This window comes from Lactuca saligna, chromosome 1 (genome assembly GCF_052625555.1).
Source record: "Lactuca saligna cultivar CGN05327 chromosome 1, ASM5262555v1, whole genome shotgun sequence".
In the NCBI taxonomy this organism is placed as follows: Eukaryota; Viridiplantae; Streptophyta; class Magnoliopsida; order Asterales; family Asteraceae; genus Lactuca; species Lactuca saligna.
This window is the reverse complement of record NC_136417.1, coordinates 983,753-1,009,088: the sequence shown is the minus strand read 5'-3', so window position 1 is coordinate 1,009,088 and position 25,336 is coordinate 983,753. Positions and strand designations below refer to the sequence as shown.

Below are 25,336 nucleotides of genomic sequence, written 5' to 3'. Positions count from 1 at the left end.
ATGACGTCTCGGGATGCTCCTCTGTGGAAGGAAGCAATCAACGACGAAATGGATTCAATTATGGGTAATGGAACTTGGGAGTTAGATGATCTACCCAAGGGGAGAAGACCCATAGGATCCAAATGGATATTCAAGAAGAAATATCATCCTGATGGATCCATATCTGCCTATAAACCAAGGTTGGTTGCAAAAAACTATAGGCAGCGAGAAGGGATCGATTATTTTGATACCTATGCCCCAGTTGCTAGAATTAGTTCAATTAGAACTCTCATAGCAATATCATCTCTGAAAGGATTATACATTCATCAAATGGATGTGAAGACAACCTTTCTGAATGGTTATCTCAAAGAGGAGATTTACCTGGAGCAACCTGAAGGTTTCGTAATACCTGGACAAGAAAACAAAGTGTGTAGACTTGTTAAGTCTTTGTATGGATTGAAGCAAGCTCCCAAACAGTGGCATGAGAGATTTGACACCATTGTGACAGCATTTGGTTTTCAGCACAACAGTGCTGACAGGTGTATTTATTCTAAATATACACCTACTTATATAGTAGTTATATGTCTTTATGTTGATGATATGCTGATCATTGGCACTCATCTAGAAGGTATTCTTGAGACAAAGAAATACCTTGTGACATCCCCATTTTCACGGCCAGAAAAGACCGATTTTGTTTATGCTTTATAAAAATCAGAGTACTTCTTTTAATAAAAATGTTACATAATTTGTTCCCAGAAAAACATGATAAATACGTTATTAAAACTTTTTCGAAGAAGCGTATTTTATTCATTTCCAAACGTTTGGGATGTCATCGTTAATACATAAACATAAGCATAAACAGAACGTACATTTATTTACACTAGTGATCTACATCTCTTTAAATCTCTCAGTGTAAAGTGACTTCGTATCAACACCTGTGATATAAATAAACTGAGTGGGTCAGGTTGGGAAACCTGGTGAGTACATAGGGTTTTCAACACACAATAATATAATTATTATGTTTAAACAATCAAACAATCAACCCAATTACCCATCCCCATTATATTCTTTAGTTTTAAGGATCTACCCTACGAATCAGCTATTCCTCGTTTATTTATTCCTAAGGATCATCCTAAGGAATCGACACGAAGTCCATCATTACCAAGGCTTATAGAATATCTCTGGTGAACACGTAGTCTAAAACATCTGGTAAACACTTAGTTCAAAAGTAACTAGTGAACACACATAGTTCAAAATACCTAGTGAGCACACTCAGTTCAAAGATACGTAGTGAACACACTCAGTTCAAAATACCTAATGAGCACCTAGTTCAAAAACACCTACAGGTTATGAGCTTACTGTTGGAATAGTGTCTAAGGCTATAACTATATTCGGTTGTGCATGGTCCTTTTGGGTTGCCTTCACCATAGCAACTTGAAGGATGATTTATTAAGAGAGAGTAAATATTATAAGGAATAATATATGGTTATTTGATTAATATAAGTCATAGATTAATTGGTATTAATTTGGTGACTTAAAGAGATTAATTAAATAAGAGGGTATAAACTGTCAATTGTTTGATAGTTAGACTTTAGACTGTAAATCCATTAGGATATACCTTGGACGGATTCTAAGAGCTTTAGGATAGCTCAAATCGTCCATAGGGTTATCTATGGAATGGATTTGGATAGCCTTAAGAGAAGATTATCCAATTAGGGTTTAGGGTGAAACCCTTAAGGAGCCTAATAGTATAAATAGCCCCTATGGGTGAGGGAATTCGACACACAACCTTAAGCAAGGAACCTCTGGTCGAATTCCTCCCCTCTCCTCTCTCCTAAATCATCTTGCTTGCTATTGGTGTTTGTAAGCCATTAGAGGAGTGACAATTGTGACTCTAGAAGCTCCAAGACAAACAAGATCAACAAGGAATTCAAAGGTATGATTCTAGATCTGTTTCAATATTGTTGTTTAACCTAATTAGCCATTAGAAGTCTTGGATCCAAAAGCATGTTTATTAGAAAGCCTAGGTCCAAGCATTAGGGTTTTGCATGCGCACATAGGAAAGTTCTTATGGCTAAAACCCATCAGTGGTATCAGAGCCTAGCTTGGTTTTCTTTAAATTGTTGCTTGATTAACTGAAACAAACCTGCAAAATTCGATTTTTTGAGTTTTGAGTCACTGACTCGTCGAGTTCCAAGGTGGACTCATCGAGTAGGCCTGACTCGGCGAGTTCCCTTGTGACTCGGCGAGTCCAGGCGTCAGGAATGGCCAGATTCGGGATTTTTTCATAATTATCTTATGGAAACTTACCTTAATCATATTAGATCAATGTAAATCTGATTTTTTGATAAATATGACTATTATCTTGATCTAATTAAAGATATTTATCATCTAATAAAATATTTAATTTCCTTATATGATAATGATTAATTATTTTGGTAATTATCTTCAAAGAAATCAAGATAAATCAAATAAAGATAATTAGAATATTAATTGTTAATTGGAATTATTTGTTATTTGATCCTCTATGTTTTTAAATGTTTAAAACCTACCCTAAAGTTTTGAAATTTATATTTGTGATTAAAAGTTTTAATTTAGACAACTTAAATTTCAAACCCTAGATTTTGAAAAGTTTAAAATGCAACCCTATACTTATATGATATTAATAGATTAATATATATATATATATATATATATATATATATATGTATAACTAAATGCTAGTCTTACCGCTAGTAGGCCTCATTCACGAAGCCGATCTATAAGGTGGGTATAAGGTTGCGGCCTATAAAATGGCGCTTAATGGGTGTACACTCACACCCACCGCTTGCTTGATTGGTGGAGGGTCGTTAGCCGAACGGGTAGGATAGGGCAACCTCATCTTCTCATTAAAAGTATAATAAGAAATACGAAGTAACTAAATTTTTTTTAAAATTCCCAATCTTAGTTACTTTAGGAAAAGTGAATTGATGCAATCCCATGAAATTACACTTTGCACCTTGCTAAGATGTTAGTGGAGCGTGTGTGGTTTACCGGCACACTAATTGGTTCTAAGCGAAGCTCGCAAAGGGTGATTCATTGTTCATCATAGTTCGATGGAGCGTGTGTGGTTTACCGGCACATCGAATAGGTGATTGTTACAATGAAGGCACCATGTGAATTTGCATGGTAATTCACACCCGCTTTGTGATCCTCGGCATCCCAGTCACAAACAAGAGGGGCATATCGAGATTTAAACATGCCATTGAATAGTTCAATGAATCTCATCCGAATCTAGGAATTCTCAAAAACACTTAGGACTAATAGTTTAAGTTTTGTGATGGAGAATTAGTGAATCGTCATTCACTTACCTTCAATTTATTTGCATATTGGATTACGGCATCCCTTTTCTAGTATGTAAATGTTATTGTTGGATCCTAGCCCTAATTTTTCTTATTGGGTGATAATTAGGGATTCTTATTCTAATCTATCTTTGTCCTTTCTATAGATGTCAAACGCAAATAACGCTGCTGCTAGTTCTTTCACGTTGATGAGCCTTTGCCAAAAGGTCACCTTCGATGGAATGAACTTTAGCGAATGGATAAGATACATTCGCACCATTGCTCGCTATGAGGATAAAGAGTATGTCCTCGACGAGAAGCTCGAGAAAATCAATCCCGAAGTTGCTACTCCCGAAGAAATCACCGCCTTTGAAACTCATGAGCGAGATGCAACGAAGGTACATTGCATCATGATCGCCACCATGAACTCCGAATTCCAAAAGTCCTACGAGGACATGTATCCATACGAGATGCATCAAGACTTGTTGGAGAGGTACCACCAAAACGCGAGACAAGAGCGTTACGAGATTTTCACTAACATGATTTCCGCTAAGATGGGTCATGGAGAATCTCTTACCGTGCACTTGCAAAAGATGCAAAGGTATGTCGACCGCCTTTGCAAGTTAAATGTTGACTTCGGCGAAGACTTGGCGATCGACATGGTGCTTCACTCTTTGCCTCCGATGTACAATCAATTTAGGATGACCTACCACATGAACAAAGAGGAGGTCACTCTAAGTAAACTCCAAGGTCTCTTGAGGGTTGCTGAGAGCAATTTCAAGGACAAGTCTGTTGCACCAACTCCCAATCCATCCGCTGCTCCTGTCTTGGCTATTGGTCAAGGGAAGGGAAAGAAGAGGAAAGCTTCTTCGAACAACTATCGCAAGGTGAAAGCCCGAGATGGTTCCTCTTCTAGTGGGACCAAAGTTGATCCCTCTAAGCCCTGCTCTAACCCGAAGGAGGCAGAGTGCCACCACTGTCACAAGATAGGACATTGGAAGAGAAGCTGCCCGGATTACCTGCAAGCCATCAAGGAAGGAAAGATCAAGCCATCTTTCGCAGGTATATATGCAATCAAATCTAACGATTCTAATCATGCTATTTCTTGGGTTCTTGACACCGGTTGTGGTTATCACATTTTTTCTAATGTGCAGGGACTAAGAAGAAGTAGGGATGTGGAGCAAGGAAGGATCAATCTAATCATGGGAAACAGAAGATCATCGCCTGTGACCAAGATTGGAGTGTATTCTTTAGTGCTTAAGAATAGTTTAGTTTTGGATTTGAACAATTGTTGCTATTCACCAGAAATGGCTAGAAACATCATTTCATTTCATGGTTTATATAGACAAGGATTTAGATTTTCTTTTAATAATGAGAATGGTTCTATTTTGGCTTATCTAAATGGTGTCTTTTACTTTGAAGCTATACCATGTAATGGAATATATGAAACTGTTATGATTGTTGATAACTTAGGAAATGATGTTTTGAATATTGATTCTTCCACTAGTATGGATAAAGCATCCTTGTGGCATTGTCGTCTTGGACATGTCAACAAGAAACGCATAGCCCAACTCCAAAAGGATGGAGTGTTGGAGTCATTCGACCTTAGGGAAGATGACACATGCGAGTCTTGTTTACTTGGAAAGATGACTAAGTCACCCTTCACGAGTACTTGTGAAAGGGGTGAGGGGCTATTGGACCTAATACATACCGATGTATGTGGACCCTTTAGATCAACCACGAAGGATGGGAACCGCTTCTATGTGACTTTTACCGATGATTATAGTAGATATGGGTATATCTATTTAATCAAGCAAAAGTCAGAAACCTTTGAAAAGTTCAAAGAGTTCAAGAATGAAGTGGAGAATCAATTGGGCAGGAAAATCAAGATGCTTCGATCCGATCGAGGAGGAGAGTACCTAAGTCTTGAATTCCACGATTATCTCAAGGAGTGTGGAATAGTTTCGCAATTGACGCCTCCTAGGACACCGCAGTTGAATGGTGTGGCAGAAAGGCGTAATCGAACCTTATTGGATATGGTTCGCTCTATGATGAGTCGTGCTTCACTACCTATCTTCTTTTGGGGGTATGCCTTAGAGACTGCCGCCCATATCCTTAACCGAGTCCCTACTAAGAAGGTTGCCAAAACACCTCACGAGATGTGGACGGGGAAAGCTCCCTCGTTGGCACATATCAAGGTTTGGGGTTGCGAGGCTTTCGTAAGACGAGATACTCACGACAAGCTTGAACCTCGAAGTGAGCGATGTATTTTCATCGGCTACCCGCAAACTTCCTTTGGATATCTCTTCTATAGACCGAAAGATAATGTTATCTTTGTTGCGAGGAGAGGAGTTTTCCGAGAGCGAGAACTCATAAGCCAAGGAGACAGTGGGAGGCAAATCGAACTTGAAGAGATTCAAGAATCGATAGATGAAGGAACCTCTACCGCTGCCATTCAACCCGAGGAGGAAACTCCGGTTGAACTGATTGACGAATCCTTACCTCTTAGACGTTCCGATAGAGTTAGAGTTCAACCCCAGTTTTATGGTTTTCATATTACCACCGAAGGGGACACGTATATTAGTGATGGTACACTAGTAAATCTTGATGAACCTAATAGCTATAAGGAAGCCATGGCAGGCCCGGAGTCTGCGAAATGGAAAGAGGCAATGGATAGCGAGATCCAATCCATGTACGATAACCAAGTTTGGAATTTGGTTGATTACGTGCCCGAACGTAAGACCGTAGGGTGCAAGTGGATCTTCAAGAAGAAGACCGACGTGGATGGGAACGTACACACATATAAAGCGCGATTGGTTGCGAAGGGCTTTACTCAAACTCCCGGAGTTGACTATGATGAGACCTTCTCACTAGTTGCGAAGATTAAATCTATTAGAGTGATGCTAGCAATTGCCGCATTTCATGATTATGAGATTTGGCAAATGGATGTCAAGACTGCTTTCCTTAACGGAAAGTTGGCTGAGGATGTTTACATGGCTCAGCCAGAGGGGTTTGTGGATCCGAAGCATCCGAATAGAGTGTGTAAGCTTGAGAAGTCCATTTATGGACTTAAGCAAGCGTCTCGCAGATGGAATCTTTGCTTCGATGAGAAAGTCAAAGAGTTTGGATTTGTACGAAGCGAAGATGAATCTTGTGTATATGTCAAAGCCAGTGGGAGTATAGTAAGCTTCCTCGTTCTATATGTCGATGACATATTACTCATAGGAAACGACATCCCGACTCTGCAGGAGGTTAAGTTCTGGCTCGGGAAGTGCTTCGCTATGAAGGACCTCGGAGAGGCTTCTTACATTTTGGGAATAAGGATAGTAAGAGAAAGAAGTAAGAGACTAATTGGACTTGGTCAGAATACTTACTTGGAGAAGGTACTAAAACGCTTTAGTATGGAAAACTCAAAAAAGGGAGAACTACCGATACAAGGAAATGCCAAGTTGAGTAAGACTCAAAGTCCGAGTACCGAAGCTGAGATAGCAGAAATGAGCCGAGTACCATACGCTTCCGCAGTTGGCTCAATCATGTACGCTATGACTTGTACTCGCCCTAATGTAGCCTTCGCTTTGAGCATGGTTAGCAGATATCAAGGGAACCCTGGCAAAGCACATTGGATTGCGGTGAAGAACATCCTTAAGTACCTTCGGAGGACGAAAGAATGGTTCTTAGTCCTTGGAGGGAGTGATGACTTGAAGGTGCGAGGGTATAGTGACGCCAGTTTTCAGACCGACAGGGACAACTACCGTTCGCAGTCGGGCTGGGTCTTTACCCTAAAGGGGGGAGCAGTGACATGGAAAAGTTCCAAGCAAGAAACCGTAGCTGATTCAATGTGCGAATCAGAGTACATCGCAGCGAGCGAAGCGTCGAAGGAGGCAATATGGCTGAAGAACTTCATCGGTGATCTTGGAGTTGTGACGGCCATAAAGGAGCCCATGGAGATTTTCTGTGATAACGAAGGTGCGGTTGCCTTGACCAAGGAACCGAGGGATCATGGTAGATCTCGACATATCGACAGAAAATATCACTTCATTAGACATCGTGTAGAAGAAGGACAACTCGTAGTGAAGAGGATATCATCAGAAGATAACCTAGCAGATCCGCTTACGAAGGGACTAAGTAGGGTTAAGCACTTGCAGCATGCTAGGAGTATTGGGCTGAAGGATGATGTTAGTATAGATTAGATAGTATTAGAAACGTATAATAGATAAATGTAATTAACATTTGATGATTAAATAAAGGAGTTTTATTTATGAGTAAAGTTACTGTCACATGTTAGTTGTTTAACTATTGTTTCACTTTGCATGTTTTGACTTCCAGAATAATTGAGTTTATTAGGAATAATCGAATTATTCAAATGGTCCACAATCGTTCATATGTTGGGAGTAGATATGAATGGAGATTGTCATGAATTGGTGTGTAGAATGTCTGAATGGTGTTAGACATAGCAAGGGTTGCTGCAACGTTCATGAGTGCTTATGAACTGGTTTTGAGCATTGGAATAAACCCGCGCTTGCTGGAATCACTTTATGGAATACGATATAAAAAGGTGATCGCAAGACGATAATATCATATGATCTTAAAACCTAGATATATGGTTTATTATTTGTTAATTGATTGTGCATTGATAATGCGAAAACGCATCAGTAACTTGATGTTATAAAACGCATTGTTGTGTATGGTTGGTTAATGAATAAGTAAATGCATATAAGTCGAAGTTTATCTGTAAATTTTATCCTAAGAGGATAGAAGAGATATCTTGGCCACTCGATGATTTGATTTGACTTATGTGCCGGGCCCGGTCAGAACTGAATTGATGTGTTCGATTAAGTTCTATGTCAAATAAATCGGAGATCGAGAAATCTAAATGCTAGACTAACCATTCCATAGGATTGTCAGCATGATATCTAACAGAGGACTGTATGATCCCTTATCTAAAGGATAAAATTGATTAGATCAGAGTTGACAGCGTCTTTGAGAGCTACGATTGCAAACCGAATTGTACTTGTATAGTTACTAGACTTATCCAAGTGGGAGACTGTTGGAATAGTGTCTAAGGCTATAACTATATTCGGTTGTGCATGGTCCTTTTAGGTTGCCTTCACCATAGCAACTTGAAGGATGATTTATTAAGAGAGAGTAAATATTATAAGGAATAATATATGGTTATTTGATTAATATAAGTCATAGATTAATTGGTATTAATTTGGTGACTTAAAGAGATTAATTAAATAAGAGGGTATAAACTGTCAATTGTTTGATAGTTAGACTTTAGACTGTAAATCCATTAGGATATACCTTGGACGGATTCTAAAGCTTTAGGATAGCTCAAATCGTCCATAGGGTTATCTATGGAATGGATTTGGATAGCCTTAAGAGAAGATTATCCAATTAGGGTTTAGGGTGAAACCCTTAAGGAGCCTAATAGTATAAATAGCCCCTATGGGTGAGGGAATTCGACACACAACCTTAAGCAAGGAACCTCTGGTCGAATTCCTCCCCTCTCCTCTCTCCTAAATCATCTTGCTTGCTATTGGTGTTTGTAAGCCATTAGAGGAGTGAAATTTGTGACTCTAGAAGCTCCAAGACAAACAAGATCAACAAGGAATTCAAAGGTATGATTCTAGATCTGTTTCAATATTGTTGTTTAACCTAATTAGCCATTAGAAGTCTTGGATCCAAAAGCATGTTTATTAGAAAGCCTAGGTCCAAGCATTAGGGTTTTGCATGCGCACATAGGAAAGTTCTTATGGCTAAAACCCATCACTTACTAGCTTTCCACCAGACCGTCTAGTATCGCCCATGGTCATCATCTATACTCCACTAGATGACTGGATCACTGACAACATTGATGTCTCCCATCGTGTTATCACAAAACAACTATTTCATCTACCTATGTTTTACCCAACACATTTTGTAGATATAAAATACATATACAGTTTAAATCATTTAAAACATGTATAAAAATCTTTCACCCAGCATAGACAGCAAGTATTTAGACAATATGCACACACAGCACGCAATTTATATTAAAATACTTCATATCTATGTGTAAGATGAAAGAGACTATGCACTCACCTGAAAGGTGGTGACTTAGTACTCGAACAGCGCTTCGATACTCTCAAAACAATTTCCTTTGATAAAACCTAGTACTAATACCACTAGGGTTTAGTCTAACGATAACCGCGACAAATTAATTAGTCTGACTATTATTATTATTATTATTATTATTATTATTATTATTATTATTATTATTATTATTATTATTATTATATAAGCATTAATAACACTCAATATAACTCATAATAATAGCCCAAATAATTATTTTAAGGACCTAATAACATTCCTATAATTAATTGAAAGCTATATTAAAAACTGCGTAAGCGTAGCACACTTACAGTGAATTTTATCGAAAACCGGAACTTTATTTGGAGCAGCGTTTCGAAACCGAAAGACCCTTTTTCTCGGGACTCCGGGAGCCTCGGGGCTTCCTTAGGGTGCTAGGGCTTCACCTAGACTTTAGGGGACTCAAAAGGGGCTAGAGAGAGAAAGTTCTTAGAGAGAGAGTGAGAAAATGTGTGAATTGGTGAAGGAAGAAGGCTGCAACTCGCAGCTATTTATAGGCACTGGAACCTTCGGTACGTTGGGCGTAAGTTCGGATAAGGTGGACAAATTGCGAGCTTCGGGTGGAGCGACGTGGCTCAAGCTGGACCGAGGAGCGCTAGGCGTACGCTGCACGTACGAGACCGGACACTGAGCGTAGCGAGGCTACATGTCATCATCCGAAATGAGCACCGTGGCCAGCAAGCGACGACTGGGATCGTGCCATGTCAGCAATCTCGCAACAAGTCTCGCAAATTTACTTTCCGACTTCTAAAAATCATAACTCTTGCATAAGAGCTCCGTTTTCAACGTTCTTTATATTCACGCGAAGGTGGGAACGTACTCTACAACTTTCGTTTAGACTTCGTTGGCTAATTTTGACTTGATTCTAAATTTTATATTATTAACAGACCGGGACAGGATTGGTCCGTTAAATCCTCATAACTTCTTCATTCGACGTCCGTTTTCACCCATCTTTTTCTCATTACGCTACTCTTAACAAAATCTTCGATTCTCGTTTAGGTCGTGTCGGCTAAAAACCACTCGATCTAATATTCGAATTTCGGGTTGTACACTGCTAACTCGAAACTTCGAAAAATCATAACTTCTTCATACGAAGTCAGATTTGGGAGTTCTTTTTATCGATGTTCTTAGTTTAACATATTCTACATATTTTGTTTAGATCGCTAAGGCTAAATCTCGCTCTATCGTAAATTCACTATTTACGTTTCCCGGTATCGTGCCGGTTCCGTCGCGAAACTTCAACGGGTCATAACTTCTTCGTTATAACTCGGATTTCGGCGTTCTTTATATGTACGGAAACCTTGTAACATATTCTACAACTTGGTTAAGATTATTTATTCTAAATAATCTTTTGTCGAAAATTCATTTTTGACCCCTATTGCCTCTAAATTGACTAGCCCGGATCTACGGGCGTTACATACCTATCCTCGAACTTTAAGATGAAAGATCTTGGAGAAGTAGATACTATTCTTGGTATCAAGGTGAAGAGGACATGTGGTCAGATTTATCTGAGTCAATCTCATTACATAGAGAAAATTCTGACAAAGTTTCAACATTTGAACATTAAGGAATTCAATACTCCTTTTGATTCAAGTGTAAAACTGAAGGTGAATTCTGGTCGAGCAGTGGCTCAACTGGAATATGCTAGTGCAGTAGGAAGTATGATGTATGCTACTCACTGCACGCGACCTGACATCGCATTCGTTGTAAGCAAATTGAGTCAGTACACGATTAATCTTGGGATGGAGCACTGGACGGCAGTGGGTAGAGTACTAGGATACCTGAAAAGGACAAGTACTTTTGAGTTGACATATTCGTCATCTAATGGAATACTTGAAGTTTATTCTGATGCCAGCTGGATTGATCACACTAGTGATTCAAAATCAACAAGTGGTTGGATTTATACTCTGGCTGGTGGTGCTGTATCTTGGGCAAGCAAGAAACAGACATGCATAGCTCATTCAACGATGGAAGCGGAGCTAATTGCCTCAGCAACAGCTGGCAAAGAGGCAGAGTGGATTCGAGATCTACTAATGGATATCCGTTTGTGGGATATTCCGATGCCTTCAATACCCATGTACTGTGACAGTGAGGCCACACTGTCTAAAGTATATAATGGGAAGTCAAGACATGTAGGTCTGCGACATAATTTTGTGAGATAACTAATTGAAAGTGGTACCATCAAGGTTGTCTATATCAAGACAAGTAGGAACTTGGCAGATCCGTTTACCAAACCTCTGACGAGAGATTTTGTTACATCTACCACGAGAGTCATGGGTCTAAAACCACAATAGAATCGTTTAGTGATGGAAACCCAACTTGACATTAGTGCTCCTAATTTTCAAGTTTAACGGGTAACAACAAAATCACTAACGATAGAAGGTACTATCATTCATGATAGATCCATGTGAGGTAGGATAGTACGTCGTTGCCGAGAACGAGGTTGAGTTACGACTCTTAACATAGTTTTGGAGACATCTAAGCAATGAAGATGTTGTAAAACTTTGCCTATATGATCTAGAGGTGGTGCCGCCTCAAGTGAAGATTAGTGGTTTATCTTCTAGAGGGTAATGAAAAGGATTTATAGCGCATGGCCATAATAGCGCTCACGGAGAACACAAATATGACTTGTGATGTGTGGGGGTAAACTGGAGAGGTCCTATAGGTTCATGGTTTAAACCTATAAGGATACCATTGAATCGGTCTCTTCTTGTTTGTTCTCATTAAACTATGGTTTAATCTTCGTGACACCCAAGTGACATCATCTGTCTGAGTGAAAGGAAACTTACCAACTTGGTGGGGGATTGTTGGAACTTTATATATAAAGGAATTGCAAGTTGGAAATTGTAACGCCCGTGTTTCTGGGCTTGCCATTTTTAGCAATGTAATAGTCTAGGTTAACCTTGTAACTCAACTTGAAATAATAAGAATGTATTATTTGTGAATTATTTGAATTATGTGATTTATGTGTGTATTTTCTTAATTTTTATAATTTAATGAATTAAGAATAAAATAAGCATCAAAATTAAAGTGTGAGGTAAGCCCGATATATTTGCATAAAGTTGTAGTGGTTGAAACAAGGATTCCGGAGATATAAGGAATGCCAAAATCCGAGTTATAACGAAGAAGTTATGACCTGTCGAAGTTTCGCGACAGAACCGACACGACGCCAAGTGACGTAAAATATGAATTTAAGATAGAGCGATATTTAGCCTTAGCGATCTAAACGAAAGTCATAGATTTCATTAAACCGAGAGCGTGCATAAAAGGAACGCCCAAATCTGACTTCGTATGAGGAAGTTATGATTTTCTGAAGTTTCGACTTAGCAGTATGCAGCCCGAATACTCGATTTGAGATCGAGCGGTTTTTAGCCGAAACAATCTAAATGAGAATCGAAGATCTTGTTGTTAGTAGCAAAACAATGACAAGTTAGGCGAGAACGGACGTCGGACGAAGAAGTTATGAATTTATAACGAAGTTTTTCTGTCCCGGCCTTCTAAAAATAAATAATAAAAATAAAAGTGAAAATTAGCCGACGGAGTCTAAATGAAAGTTGTAGAGTATGGTTTGACCTTCGCGTGGATATAAAGAACGTCGAAAACGGAGCTCGTATGCGAAAGTTACACAATTTAGAAGTTTGACAAGTCAATTAGCCCCCGCGTACTCAGTCGGATGCAACTTGTCTGACCACTATTCGAGTGCCACCAGTCGACGCACGCAGTGACGTCAAAGTACGCCCCGTGTAACACGAGTACGCCCTGCGTAATTTTAGATTACGCCCTGCGTAATCCCAGACCCTCAGACTATAAATAGAACTCAAGATCAGCCATTTTCCTTGCGATTTTTCTTACTTTCTCTCTAAGTTTTGCCTCGTTTTGCGTGCCGTTTATACCCCAAAGCCCCGGTATCATTCCCGAGCCCCGAAGCAAGATCCGAAGCCCCGAGGATCCCGAAGAGCGTTATTCTCGAGCCGAAACGCTGCCCGCGAGGAGCCCGGTTTTGTGAAGATCTTCCAGATCTACGGAGAAACACCTCTTCTGCAAGCCATAGTGCTGCCCGATCATCTTCTGATCAAGTGAGTGTGTAGTTATTTTCATTCCAACGCAATATTATGAAGTATTTCCTATAAAATACGTGTTATATGTATATATTTGGTTGTTATACGTGTGAGTGTATATTCACTCTCTTCTATCTTATAGATCTGATGTATTCTCTATGAAATACGTGTTATGTGTGTATGCCTCATCTGTTATGTGGAATATGTGTTGATTAAAACATGTTATACAGGTTTTTAAACAATGTATAAAAATGTATATTTTTATCTACTAATATGTTGGGTAGAACATGGGTAGGTAATTGGTGTGTAATAAACAGATGAGAGGCCTCGGTGTTATTGGTGTTATTCTAGTCATTCAGCAGAGTATGGATGATGACCACGGATTATTGTAGACTGTCCTGTGGAACACTAGCAGGCTCATTACCTGTAGGTGTTGTGAACGACGTGTTCACCGGTGTACTCTATCCCCCACATGGTTGCCTTTAGGACACTTATTGTTGAGGAAGCCCCTCTGCAGTAATGTCCGTCCCGATGAAAAATCCTGAAATAGGTTCCTTATAATAGACGTTATTTTTAGGAACGTAAAGTGAGGATAACAGGAATGGGTAATCGGGTTTATTGTTGATTGTTGAAATTAAATATAATTATTATGGGTTGAAAACCCTATATGCTCACCAGGCTCCCAAGCCTGACCCACTCAGTTGATTTATTTTACAGGAAGTGGCGCAAGAGCGTAAGATGGGCGAACATCAAGTTGTTTTTGTTTACAAGTCTGTATATGTATATATTTGTTGAACGACTTGTAATGTTATCGTTTATGCTTTATGACCTGTATCGGAACATGACATCCCGACTTTTGATTATGAAATGAAATCATATTTCTTTATGAAATGTTTTGATAAATATCTATTTTATCATGTTTTGTTTTTGGGAACAAATTCCGCATCTCTTTTAAAATTAAAAGGATTTACTCTGAAAATTATTTTAAAAAGCATAAATGAAATCGGTCTTTTCTGGCCGAGATTTTGGGGATGTCACAGTTGGTATCAGAGCATTAGTTTAAGCGAACTAGGAATTTGTAGGATTTCTAGACTTAAACTTAGGATGCTAAGTGGAGATTGTTAGGTGTGTGTCTGATAAATTTTAGACACGAGCACTAGTTTATTTTAGGAAAGTTGCCTAAAATGCTTTTATGTGCTAAATGTTATGTGTTGCCATATATGATATTATTTTTTTCGGATCTACGGTTTATTGCCAACCGGATCTGAAGGTTTATGTGTTTGGGATTCTAAGTGTATATGTACGATATTAGAACTAGCATGTAATCGTTTGGAGTAATAAGGTGAAATTATTCGGTGTATAGATCAAAATGGTGAGAACAAGAAGCGGAGTTGGAAATGCTAATGAAAACAGGAATCAACCGCCTGTAATCGAGCAAGTACCTGTCGTAGCTGTTGCACCTGAGCCGATAACAATGGCTAGTGTAAAATGATGATTCAAATGATGTTGGATCGTCAGATGGAAGAAACAAGACGCCTGCTTAGGCAGAATCGTGAAGAGCCGTCAATTCAAGCGGAAGAGCCCGAGGAGAATGGAGGGCAGTCTGAAGGAGAAAACTTTAGTGGGATCATTGGTCAAGACGAACAACCAGTGGTTAGACGCAATAACCAGTATGGAGGAAATGATGGTCGTGGGTGCAAGTATAAGGATTTCATGGCGTCCAAACCACCATGCCTATCCGGAAGCCCGACGCCGGTGCACGTTATGGACTGGGTCTCCGAAATGGAGACTATGTTTGAAAGTTGCGAATGCAGCAACAGGCAGAAGATCGCTCTTGCGATCCCTCTACTAAAATCTGGCATGTTGAGTTGGTGGAAGCTGTTAGCTGACTCTATGCCCAAGGGAGAATCAAGCAAAATGTCTTGGGAAGACTTTGTGGAACAACTAAAGCTACAATACTGCTCCGAGCAGGACCTTCTGGAAATTAGTAATGAGTTTCAGAATTTGAAGAAAGGGAAATTGAGCGTTACTGAATACGCTACAAGTTTCACGGAAAAGATGAAGTTTATCCCATATTTGGTGCCTACAGAACTCTCTAAGGTCAACAAGTTTGCCCTTGGACTACCAGCGGACTATGGTCCAATGGTTAAGCAAGCAACCACATTGAAAGCCGCCATCTAGGCTGCTAGAAATGTTGAGACCCAGATCAGGGAAAAAGGTCTAGAAAGGTCAGAGGTTGGTGAGAAAAGGAAAATCGATGGATTTTTAGGGTCCAGCAAGAAAAGTAAATTCTCGAAGTCTAGTTCGAGACGAAGTGGAGGAAAGGTAGAGGTGAAATGGTGCGACAAGTGCAAGAAGAAGCATCATGGGAAGTGTGGCGGGGAAACCACATGCTTCAAATGTGGAAAGCCAGGGCATTATGCCAACGAATGCACTTTCACCAAGAATGTTTGTTATGGTTGCGGTGAGGAGGGGCACATCTCAAGAGATTGTCCGAAGAAGAAGGAGGCAGCAAGACCCAACATTCCGCCAAAGCCAAAGGCAAGAGCATTCCAGATGACACTGGAAGCTGCTAAAGATGAAGCTGATGTTGCTTCAGGTACCTTTCTCGTTAACAAATTGCCTGCACAAATTTTATTTGATTCTGGAGCCAACTACTCCTTTATATCGCATGAATTTGGTAGAAAACTAGCTTTGCCTATTGTGAGACTAGATAATGCTTTATTAGTCGAAGTTGCTAGTGGCAAGATTGTACCTGTTAGCCATCGTATGAAAAACATTTTAATTGATTTGAATGGGAATAAGTTCCACGAGGAATTATTACCTATAGAACTTAATGGTTTCGACATCGTTTTGGGAATGGATTGGCTTAGTGCCAATGATGCCGAAATTTTATGCAAGAAGAAAATAGTGAAAGTGAATTCGCCTGGAAAGGAATCGTTTATGGTGAATGGAGATAAACGCAGAGTAAATTCTGGAATCATTTCTCTAATGAAAGCCAGAAAATGTTTGACCAAGGGGTGTACATCATACTTAGCATTCGTGATCGATGCTAAGAAGGAAAAGAAGGTGATGCAAAATATTCCTGTTGTGTGTGATTATCCGGAAGTATTTCCCGAAGATCTTCCTGGATTACCGCCCGATCGACAAGTAGAATTTCGTATTGACTTGTTGCCCGGAACAACGCCAATTGCAAAAGCACCTTATCGATTAGCACCGACGGAGATGAAGGAGCTAATGATGCAACTTCAGGAGTTATTGGACAAAGGTTTCATTAGACCTAGTTCATCACCCTGGGGAGCTCCGGTGTTATTCGTAAAGAAGAAAGATGGAAACATGAGGATGTGCATTGATTACCGAGAGCTGAATAAGGCAACAATAAAGAATAGATATCCGTTGCCGAGGATTGATGACCTATTCGATCAGCTACAACGTTCAAGTTATTTCTCAAAGATCGACTTGAGGTCAGGATATCATCAGCTAAAAGTAAGAGAGCAGGATATAGAGAAGACTGCATTCAAAACCCGATATGGACACTATGAGTTTTTGGTTATGTCGTTTGGACTAACCAATGCTCCAGCAGCATTCATGGATTTAATGAACATAGTTTGTAATCCGTTCCTTGATAAATCTGTGATAGTGTTCATTGATGACATTCTGATTTATTCAAAAAGCCAAGAGGAGCATGGCAGACACTTGCGAGAAGTTTTGGAAGTGTTGAAGAAGGAGAAGCTGTATGCGAAGTTCTCCAAATGAGATTTTTGGATTCGAGAAGTCCAATTCTTGGGTCACGTGGTCAACCAAGAAGGTATAATGGTTGATCCAACAAAGATTGAAGCTGTAATGAAGTGGGAACAACCAAAAAGTCCCATGGAGATTCGAAGCTTTTTAGGATTAGCCGGATATTACCGAAGGTTTATCCAAGGCTTTTCTTCGATTGCTAGTCCATTAACAGCTTTGACCCACAAAGGAGCTACTTATGCTTGGAATGATAAGCATAAAGAAGCATTCGAGAAGCTAAAGAAGAAACTATGCGAGGCACCGATACTTTCTCTACCCGATGGAGTTGAAGACTTCGCTGTTTATAGCGATGCGTCTGGTGTTGGATTGGGTTGTGTTTTGACCCAAAGAGATAAGGTGATCGCGTATGCATCTCGACAGCTGAAAGAGCATGAGAAGAACTACCCGACTCATGATTTGGAGTTGGCAGCGGTAGTTTTCGCTCTGAAAATATGGAGGCATTACCTCTATGGCATGAAGTGCAAACTTTTCACTGATCATAAGAGTCTCCAATATCTCTTTAGTCAGAAAGAATTGAATATGAGGCAACGACGCTGGCTGGAACTACTTAAAGACTACGACTGTGAGATACTTTACCACCCTGGTAAAGCCAATGTTGTCGCTGATGCTCTCAGTCGGAAAGTCAATCTTGAAAAGAGAAGGCCAAGAGCGTTGAGAATTGAAGTTGTCTCAACCATTTTGGAAAGTATAAAGAAAGCTCAAGAGGAAGCTTCGGAGAAGAATGACCGAAAGGAGGAACGTTTGGGCAAAACGTTGGTGTTCGGTGTAAACAGTCACGGACTGAAGGTGTTCCAAGATCGGATTTGGATACCTAAGACAGGAGGAGTCAGAGATCTTCTGATGGAAGAAGCTCACAAGACCATGTACTCAATTCATCCCGGTAGCACTAAAATGTATAGGGACCTGAAACCCTATTATTGGTGGCCGACGATGAAGCTCGACATTGCGAAGTATGTGGCCGAGTGTGTGACTTGTGCAAGAGTCAAGGCACAACATCAGAAACCGTACGGGAGTTTAGAACCATTGCCTGTGCCTATGGGTAAGTGGGAAGACATTACTATGGATTTTGTCACTAAACTGCCCAGAACAAAGAATGGTCACGACATGATTTGGGTGGTCGTTGATCGATTCACTAAGAGTGCGCATTTCATAGCAGCCAATGAGAAATGGTCTATAGAAAAGCTTGCGAATTCTTACGTGAAGGAAATTGTGAGACTTCACGGTGTTCCGCTAACAATTGTGTCGGATCGTGATAGTCGTTTCACCTCAAGATTTTGGAAAAGTCTACAAGAGGAATTGGGTACCAAGTTGTGTTTAAGTACAGCTTACCATCCGCAGACTGATGGTCAGAGCGAACGGACAATACAAACACTTGAAGATATGTTAAGAGCGTGTACCTTGGAATTCCTAGGTAATTGGGATGAACATTTACCTTTGGTAGAATTTTCCTATAATAATAGTTTTCACTCGAGCATAAAGATGGCACCTTATCAAGCTTTGTATAGACAGAAGTGTCGTACGCCGTCTTGTTGGCTTGAGGCTGGGGAAGAGCAGTTTATGGGGCAGGAGATAGTCCATCAAACTGCTGAAAAGTTGAAAATAATTAGGGAGAGAATGTTAGCAGCTCAGGACCGTCAAAAGAGTTATGCTGACAAAAATCGAAGACCGATGACTTTTGAAGTTGGAGATTCGGTTTTGCTTAAAGTCTCGCCGTGGAAGGGACTTATAAGATTTGGAAAAAGGGGAAAGTTAAGTCCAAGGTTTATTGGACCGTTTAAAGTTCTTCAGAGGATTGGGAACCAAGCTTACAAGCTCGAACTACCAGAAGAATGAATGGAATTCATAACACTTTTCATGTCTGTTATTTGAGGAAGTTCACGGGAGAAGTTCCCGACATAATTCCACTTTCAGAGTTGAGGATCGATGAGAACAAAAGGTTGATTGAGGAACCGGAGGCAATTGTTGACCGAAAGACTAAGAAATTGCGATGTAAGATGGTTAAGTTAGTGCTTGTCCGATGGAAACACGCGAATGGGCCAAATCTCACCTGGGAGACGGAGAGTGACATGATGAGTCGCTATCCGCATTTGTTTGCTGGTGTGTCATTCCGGGGACGGAATCATTCTAAGGTGGAGAGAATTGTAACGCCCGTGTTTCTGGGCTTGCCATTTTTAGCAATGTAATAGTCTAGGTTAACCTTGTAACTCAACTTGAAATAATAAGAATGTATTATTTGTGAATTATTTGAATTATGTGATTTATGTGTGTATTTTCTTAATTTTTATAATTTAATGAATTAAGAATAAAATAAGCATCAAAATTAAAGTGTGAGGTAAGCCCGATATCTTTGCATAAAGTTGTAGTGGTTGAAACAAGGATTCCGGAGATATAAGGAATGCCAAAATCCGAGTTATAACGAAGAAGTTATGACCTGTCGAAGTTTCGCGACAGAACCGACACGACGCCGAGTGACGTAAAATATGAATTTAAGATAGACCGATATTTAGCCTTAGCGATCTAAACGAAAGTCGTAGATTTCGTTAAACCGAGAGCGTGCATAAAAGGAACGCCCAAATCTGACTTCGTATGAGGAAGTTATGATTTTCTGAAGTTTCGACTTAGCAGTATGCAGCCCGAATACTCGATTTGAGATCGAGCGGTTTTTAGCCGAAACAATCTAAATGAGAATCGAAGATCTTGTTGTTAGTAGCAAAACAATGACAAGTTAGGAAAGAACGGACGTCAGACGAAGAAGTTATTAATTTATAACGAAGTTTTTCTGTCCCGGCCTTCTAAAAATAAATAATAAAAATAAAAGTCAAAATTAGCCGACGGAGTCTAAATGAAAGTTGTAGAGTATGGTTTGACCTTCGCGTGGATATAAAGAACGTCGAAAACGGAGCTCGTATGCGAAATTTACGCAATTTAGAAGTTTGACAAGTCAATTACGCCCCGCGTACTCAGTCGGATGCAACTTGTCTGACCACTACTCGAGTGCCACCAGTCGACGCACGCAGTGACGTCAAAGTACGCCCCGTGTAATGCGAGTACGCCCCGCGTACTGAGTACGCCCTGCGTAATTTTAGATTACGCCCCGCGTAATCCCAGACCCTCAGCCTATAAATAGAACTCGAGATCAGCCATTTTCCTTGCGATTTTTCTTACTTTCTCTCTAAGTTTTGCCTCGTTTTGCGTGCCGTTTATACCCCAAAGCCCCGGTATCATTCCCGAGCCCCGAAGCAAGATCTGAAGCCCCGAGGATCCCGAAGAGCGTTATTCTCGAGCCGAAACGCTGCCCGCGAGGAGCCCGGTTTTGTGAAGATCTTCCAGATCTACGGAGAAACACCTCTTCTGCAAGCCATAGTGCTGCCCGATCATCTTCTGATCAAGTGAGTGTGTAGTTATTTTCATTCCAACGCAATATTATGAAGTATTTCCTATAAAATACGTGTTATGTGTATATATTTGGTTGTTATACGTGTGAGTGTATATTCACTCTCTTCTATCTTATAGATCTGATGTATTCTCTATGAAATACGTGTTATGTGTGTATGCCTCATCTGTTATGTGGAATATGTGTTGATTAAAACATGTTATACAGGTTTTTAAACAATGTATAAAAATGTATATTTTTATCTACTAATATGTTGGGTAGAACATGGGTAGGTAATTGGTGTGTAATTAACAGATGAGAGGCCTCGGTGTTATTGGTGTTATTCTAGTCATTCAGTAGAGTATGGATGACGACCACGGACTATTCTAGACTGTCCTGTGGAACACTAGCAGACTCATTACCTGTAGGTGTTGTGAACGACGTGTTCACCGGTGTACTCTATCCCCCACATGGTTGCCTTTAGGACACTTATTGTTGAGGAAGCCCCTCTGCAGTAATGTCCGTCCCGATGAAAAATCCTGAAATAGGTTCCTTATAATAGATGTTATGTTTAGGAACGTAAGGTGAGGATAACGGGAATGGGTAATCGGGTTTATTGTTGATTGTTGAAATTAAATATAATTATTGTGGGTTGAAAACCCTATATGCTCACCAGGCTCCCAAGCCTGACCCACTCAGTTGATTTATTTTACAGGAAGTGGCGCAAGAGCTTAAGATGGGCGAACATCAAGTTGTTTTTGTTTACAAGTCTGTATATGTATATATTTGTTGAACGACTTGTAATGTTATCGTTTATGCTTTATGACCTGTATCGGAACATGACATCCCGACTTTTGATTATGAAATGAAATCATATTTCTTTATGAAATGTTTTGATAAATATCTATTTTATCATGTTTTGTTTTTGGGAACAAATTCCGCATCTCTTTTTAAAATTAAAAGGATTTACTCTGAAAATTATTTTAAAAAGCATAAATGAAATCGGTCTTTTCTGGCCGAGATTTTGGGGATGTCACAGAAATTTCCTTTGCATCCCATATTGGTGGGGGGAAGAAACTTTTGTGGGTTTATAAGCCTATTCCCTTGGTAAGCCTTCAAAGGCTTTAGTGGATCAAAGGAATGGGCCAAGACCACGCGCGCGCCTAGCCTAGCCTAGCACTAGCCGACGCCGCGAGTGCGCGAAATGGCGCGATTTAGGCGCACTTTGCACTCTAGAAGGATCAGGAAACGGCTTGTGTGGAGAGCAAGCTGTCGCCCTAGGTTTTCTGGGGCCGGCCTATGGGGGCCCGTTTGATGCCTTCTAGGGTTACGATACCTATAAATACAGCTCCCTAGGAGCCGCATTAACTCCTCTCGAAATCTGAAAGCTTCCTCCCTCTCTCTGTGTTTTTCCCTAGTTTCCAAGTAGTATCTTTGTGTTTGTCGATTTCCAGTGTTGTTGGAATATCGATAAAGTTGCATTAAATCCAGGGGTATTACTCTGTTGCTTACAGCCAATACAAGCGAAGTAAAAACCTTTAAGGACAGAAGTTTGATCCATGCAGTTGCATCAAGATCAAGATCAGCAATCAACAGGTCGGTTTTAGTTTTCTGTCTTGTGTTTAATTCGTCCAATAACAGGACAGTCTTCTTCTACCTTTCTTATAATCAGATCTAATCGAGAAGGATAGATCTGGTTTCTGGATGAAACTCAGTAAATATAATACTAATCGACATATAATTCTCAATATTATTTGTCGGTTTCCTTGCGCATCTATTAGTTTGTTATTTACAACATGTGATTCTAAAAAAAACAATCAAAACTGACATCTAAGAAACATACACATTCATGAGCGAAAGTAAATAACTGTGAGTGGTCACTACATCAATGTATTTTTGTTACTTTTTATTTTTCTATTTATTGTCATTATAATTTATTAATGATATAAGTTTATAAAATATGATCTTTTGTTATATGAATTACTAGGTTAAAACCCGTGGAACCCACGGGTGCTGTTTTTGAATTGAATTTAAAAATTAATTATTTAATAAAATATTATATTAATAATTCTGATAACTTATAAATTGTAATATTGAATATTTAAATAATTTTTTTTATTGGTAATTATTTAATTACTAACTAAATGGGAAGTATTTAATTAGGAATGAAGATTTTTGAAAACTATTTTTTTTATTCATCATTCTAATTGGACATATGCAGATGATACAATACCAATGTGTGTAATGAAATTAACATAAATATGAAGAACTCAAAGAAGCATTTACAATGTTCTGTCTACTGCCACCCGGCACAACAGGTAGAATTTGTCTAAAATCTCCTCCAAAGACAATAACTTTCCCTCCAAATGGAATATTTGAGATGGTTGAATTTACGCACCTTAATAAATCCTTCAAAGTTCGATCTAAAGCTTCAAATGCATGCTTATGGACCATAGGTGCTTCATCCCAAATTATCAAAGAGGTTTTCCTTATTAAGCTTGCCAACTCACCGTCTGGATTTATGTTACAAAAAGAATCCTCTGTAAGCTCAAATGGAATTATAAATCGAGAGTGTGCTGTTATACCACCGGGCAATAATAAGGAAGCAATACCACTTGAAGCAACATTTAATACAATATTTCCTTCAGATCTAATTGCTGCAGATATTGTTTTCCATAAAAAAGTTTTACCCGTTCCACCATACCCGTAAACAAAGAAGACACCTCCTTTATTTTGTTGAATAGCACTCTTGATGTTTAGGAAAATGTTCCGTTGCTCATTTGTTAATGCAAGAAACATACGATCATAGTCATTCTTTATCACGGGAATGTCGTAATCTAGTTCCTCGGTGATAAGTCGATTGTTTGAAGAAGAAACGGATTCAACATCTGGGTATGGCATGTTTTTGAAGTTTTTGAGAGTAGAGTTGTTTCGAAGTAAAATTTGTTGTATTTCGAACAAAGTTAAGTTCTTAAGTTCATCTACTCCGAGAGACAATTCTGCACGAAAATATTAAATAATTAATAAAATACGTGGTTGATATTTAATAATTTCATTACTAATTATTTAATGGGTGTTGAAAAATAAAAATAAATTAATTTTAAAAAATAAGAAAAAATGTAATACCTGCTGACTTAAATCTTCGTCGTTGGCTATATAGAATTCCATCTGCCAAATATTCCCATGTATTTTCCCAAACGATCTCTGGTTTAGACATACTATTACACATCAACAATGTAGCAAATAAAAAACGTAGATAAAAACCAGATCCAGAATGACTTGCTTCTTTAATTGCATCAATGTATTCCTTGTCATCATCTAATAGCCCGAGTGCATAACAGGCATCTCTAAAAGAAGAATGTGTTTCTCCATTTACCGTGCGAATTTCATCAAATGATGTTGGTCCTTTTACTTTATTTAAAAGAATCCTTAAGAAATATGCTTCACCTAGTTTAGGTGAAACTGAATGAATTCTACCGATGGCTTTTCCTACTTTCCTTCGCTTCCAAAACCGACCATTTAATATCCAAACAAACTTTGTAGGGAATTCAACATATGTGAGTTTTCGTGCTTCACTGTCGATTGCATTACACTCCATCCAAGCTGTGAACTTTGAAGCGGCAACAGAAGGTTTGTCAAGAACATCATCAATATCATCATCTTCGCCATATACAATCTGTTGTTGATTAGGAAGATGAAAAGGTAGTCTAACAACAGAAGGATATCTGCAATGAACATCATATCTAAAAATTCGCCATGATGCTTCACATGCTGATAAATATCTACAATCGTAATATTCAGCTATTTCATCGACCGCATCATTATTTTCACATTCATTGTTGGTTGGTACAACAGCAACTGTAGCTCTATCAGGACCCTTATTTATGTATTTAAACAAATACTTTATAGAAGATCCCTGATTGCACCATTCAATATTAATATGTGCCTGATATCTTTTCAATAGATATTTGTTGTATGGAACAACATTTCTATTATCCAACCTTACACCTGATTTTTCTACAAAATGACCATCGTTTCTTCGCCTATATAACGGAAAACCATTCTGATCAACAGACGAATGATTAATGAATTGTTTTGGAAAGTTTTTAGAGCACTTTTTATCCACCATGCATGGACAATTCATATTTTCAGCTCCACATGGACCATGAATCATAAATTCTGATCAACAGATGAAGTAAGATCGATTGTTTTGAAATGCGATGTCAAATCTGTTGAAGGGTGTAATGATTATTGTTTTCGAATGGTATGTGTTCGATTGGTTATTGGGTTTGTATACAGGGATCGATTTTAAACGGAGGTTAAAGATTGTGGGAACGAATAACTGTTAAATTCGATGTTTTCTGGAACGAAGCCTTGGTTATTAAATGAATCATACGAAGGATCTGTTATTTGATTTTGGAATTGGGGCGAATAATCGAACGATTTGGAGTTGCGAATTTGATTTTGAAAAGCCAATCAGTTGGGTTCGCATATGAAAACAGATAAGTTTTGATTTTGGATTCGCAATTGGGTTAATTGGGTTATTGATTGAGGGACGATTCGTGAAGAAAAATGCGAAGTCAAGAAGGACTGTGAAATGTGATTTGTTCAATATTGGAGTCAAATGCAGTTCACGTGTAAAAGCAAAAATGTTCGCATTTGGTAATACAAAT

The 25,336-nt window shown here is 39.1% G+C and overlaps 1 protein-coding gene and 1 pseudogene across 1 annotated transcript; one reads left to right on the top strand and one right to left on the bottom strand.

The window, feature by feature from the left end:
* The first annotated feature begins 10,870 nt into the window (after positions 1-10,870).
* LOC145047384 (secreted RxLR effector protein 161 pseudogene) lies at positions 10,871-11,593 on the top strand (annotated as a pseudogene).
* Positions 11,594-22,913: 11,320 nt separating this feature from the next.
* Positions 22,914-24,792, bottom strand: LOC145047374 (uncharacterized). Its single transcript, XM_078995633.1, has 2 exons — positions 23,790-24,792; positions 22,914-23,662 (listed from the first exon to the last, which is right to left on the bottom strand). The coding sequence occupies exons 1-2, from the start codon at positions 24,790-24,792 to the stop codon at positions 22,914-22,916; spliced, it is 1,752 nt and encodes a 583-aa protein (XP_078851759.1).
* Positions 24,793-25,336: the final 544 nt, after the last annotated feature.

Bases quoted from the DNA above. Each gene is read 5' to 3' on its own strand.
- LOC145047374 (XM_078995633.1), bottom strand. From the start codon at position 24,792: ATGGTGGATAAAAAGTGCTCTAAAAACTTTCCAAAACAATTCATTAAT. The intron at 23,663-23,789 runs GTATTACATTTT...ATTTTCGTGCAG, and splicing joins ACGAAGATTTAAGTCAGCAG to AATTGTCTCTCGGAGTAGAT.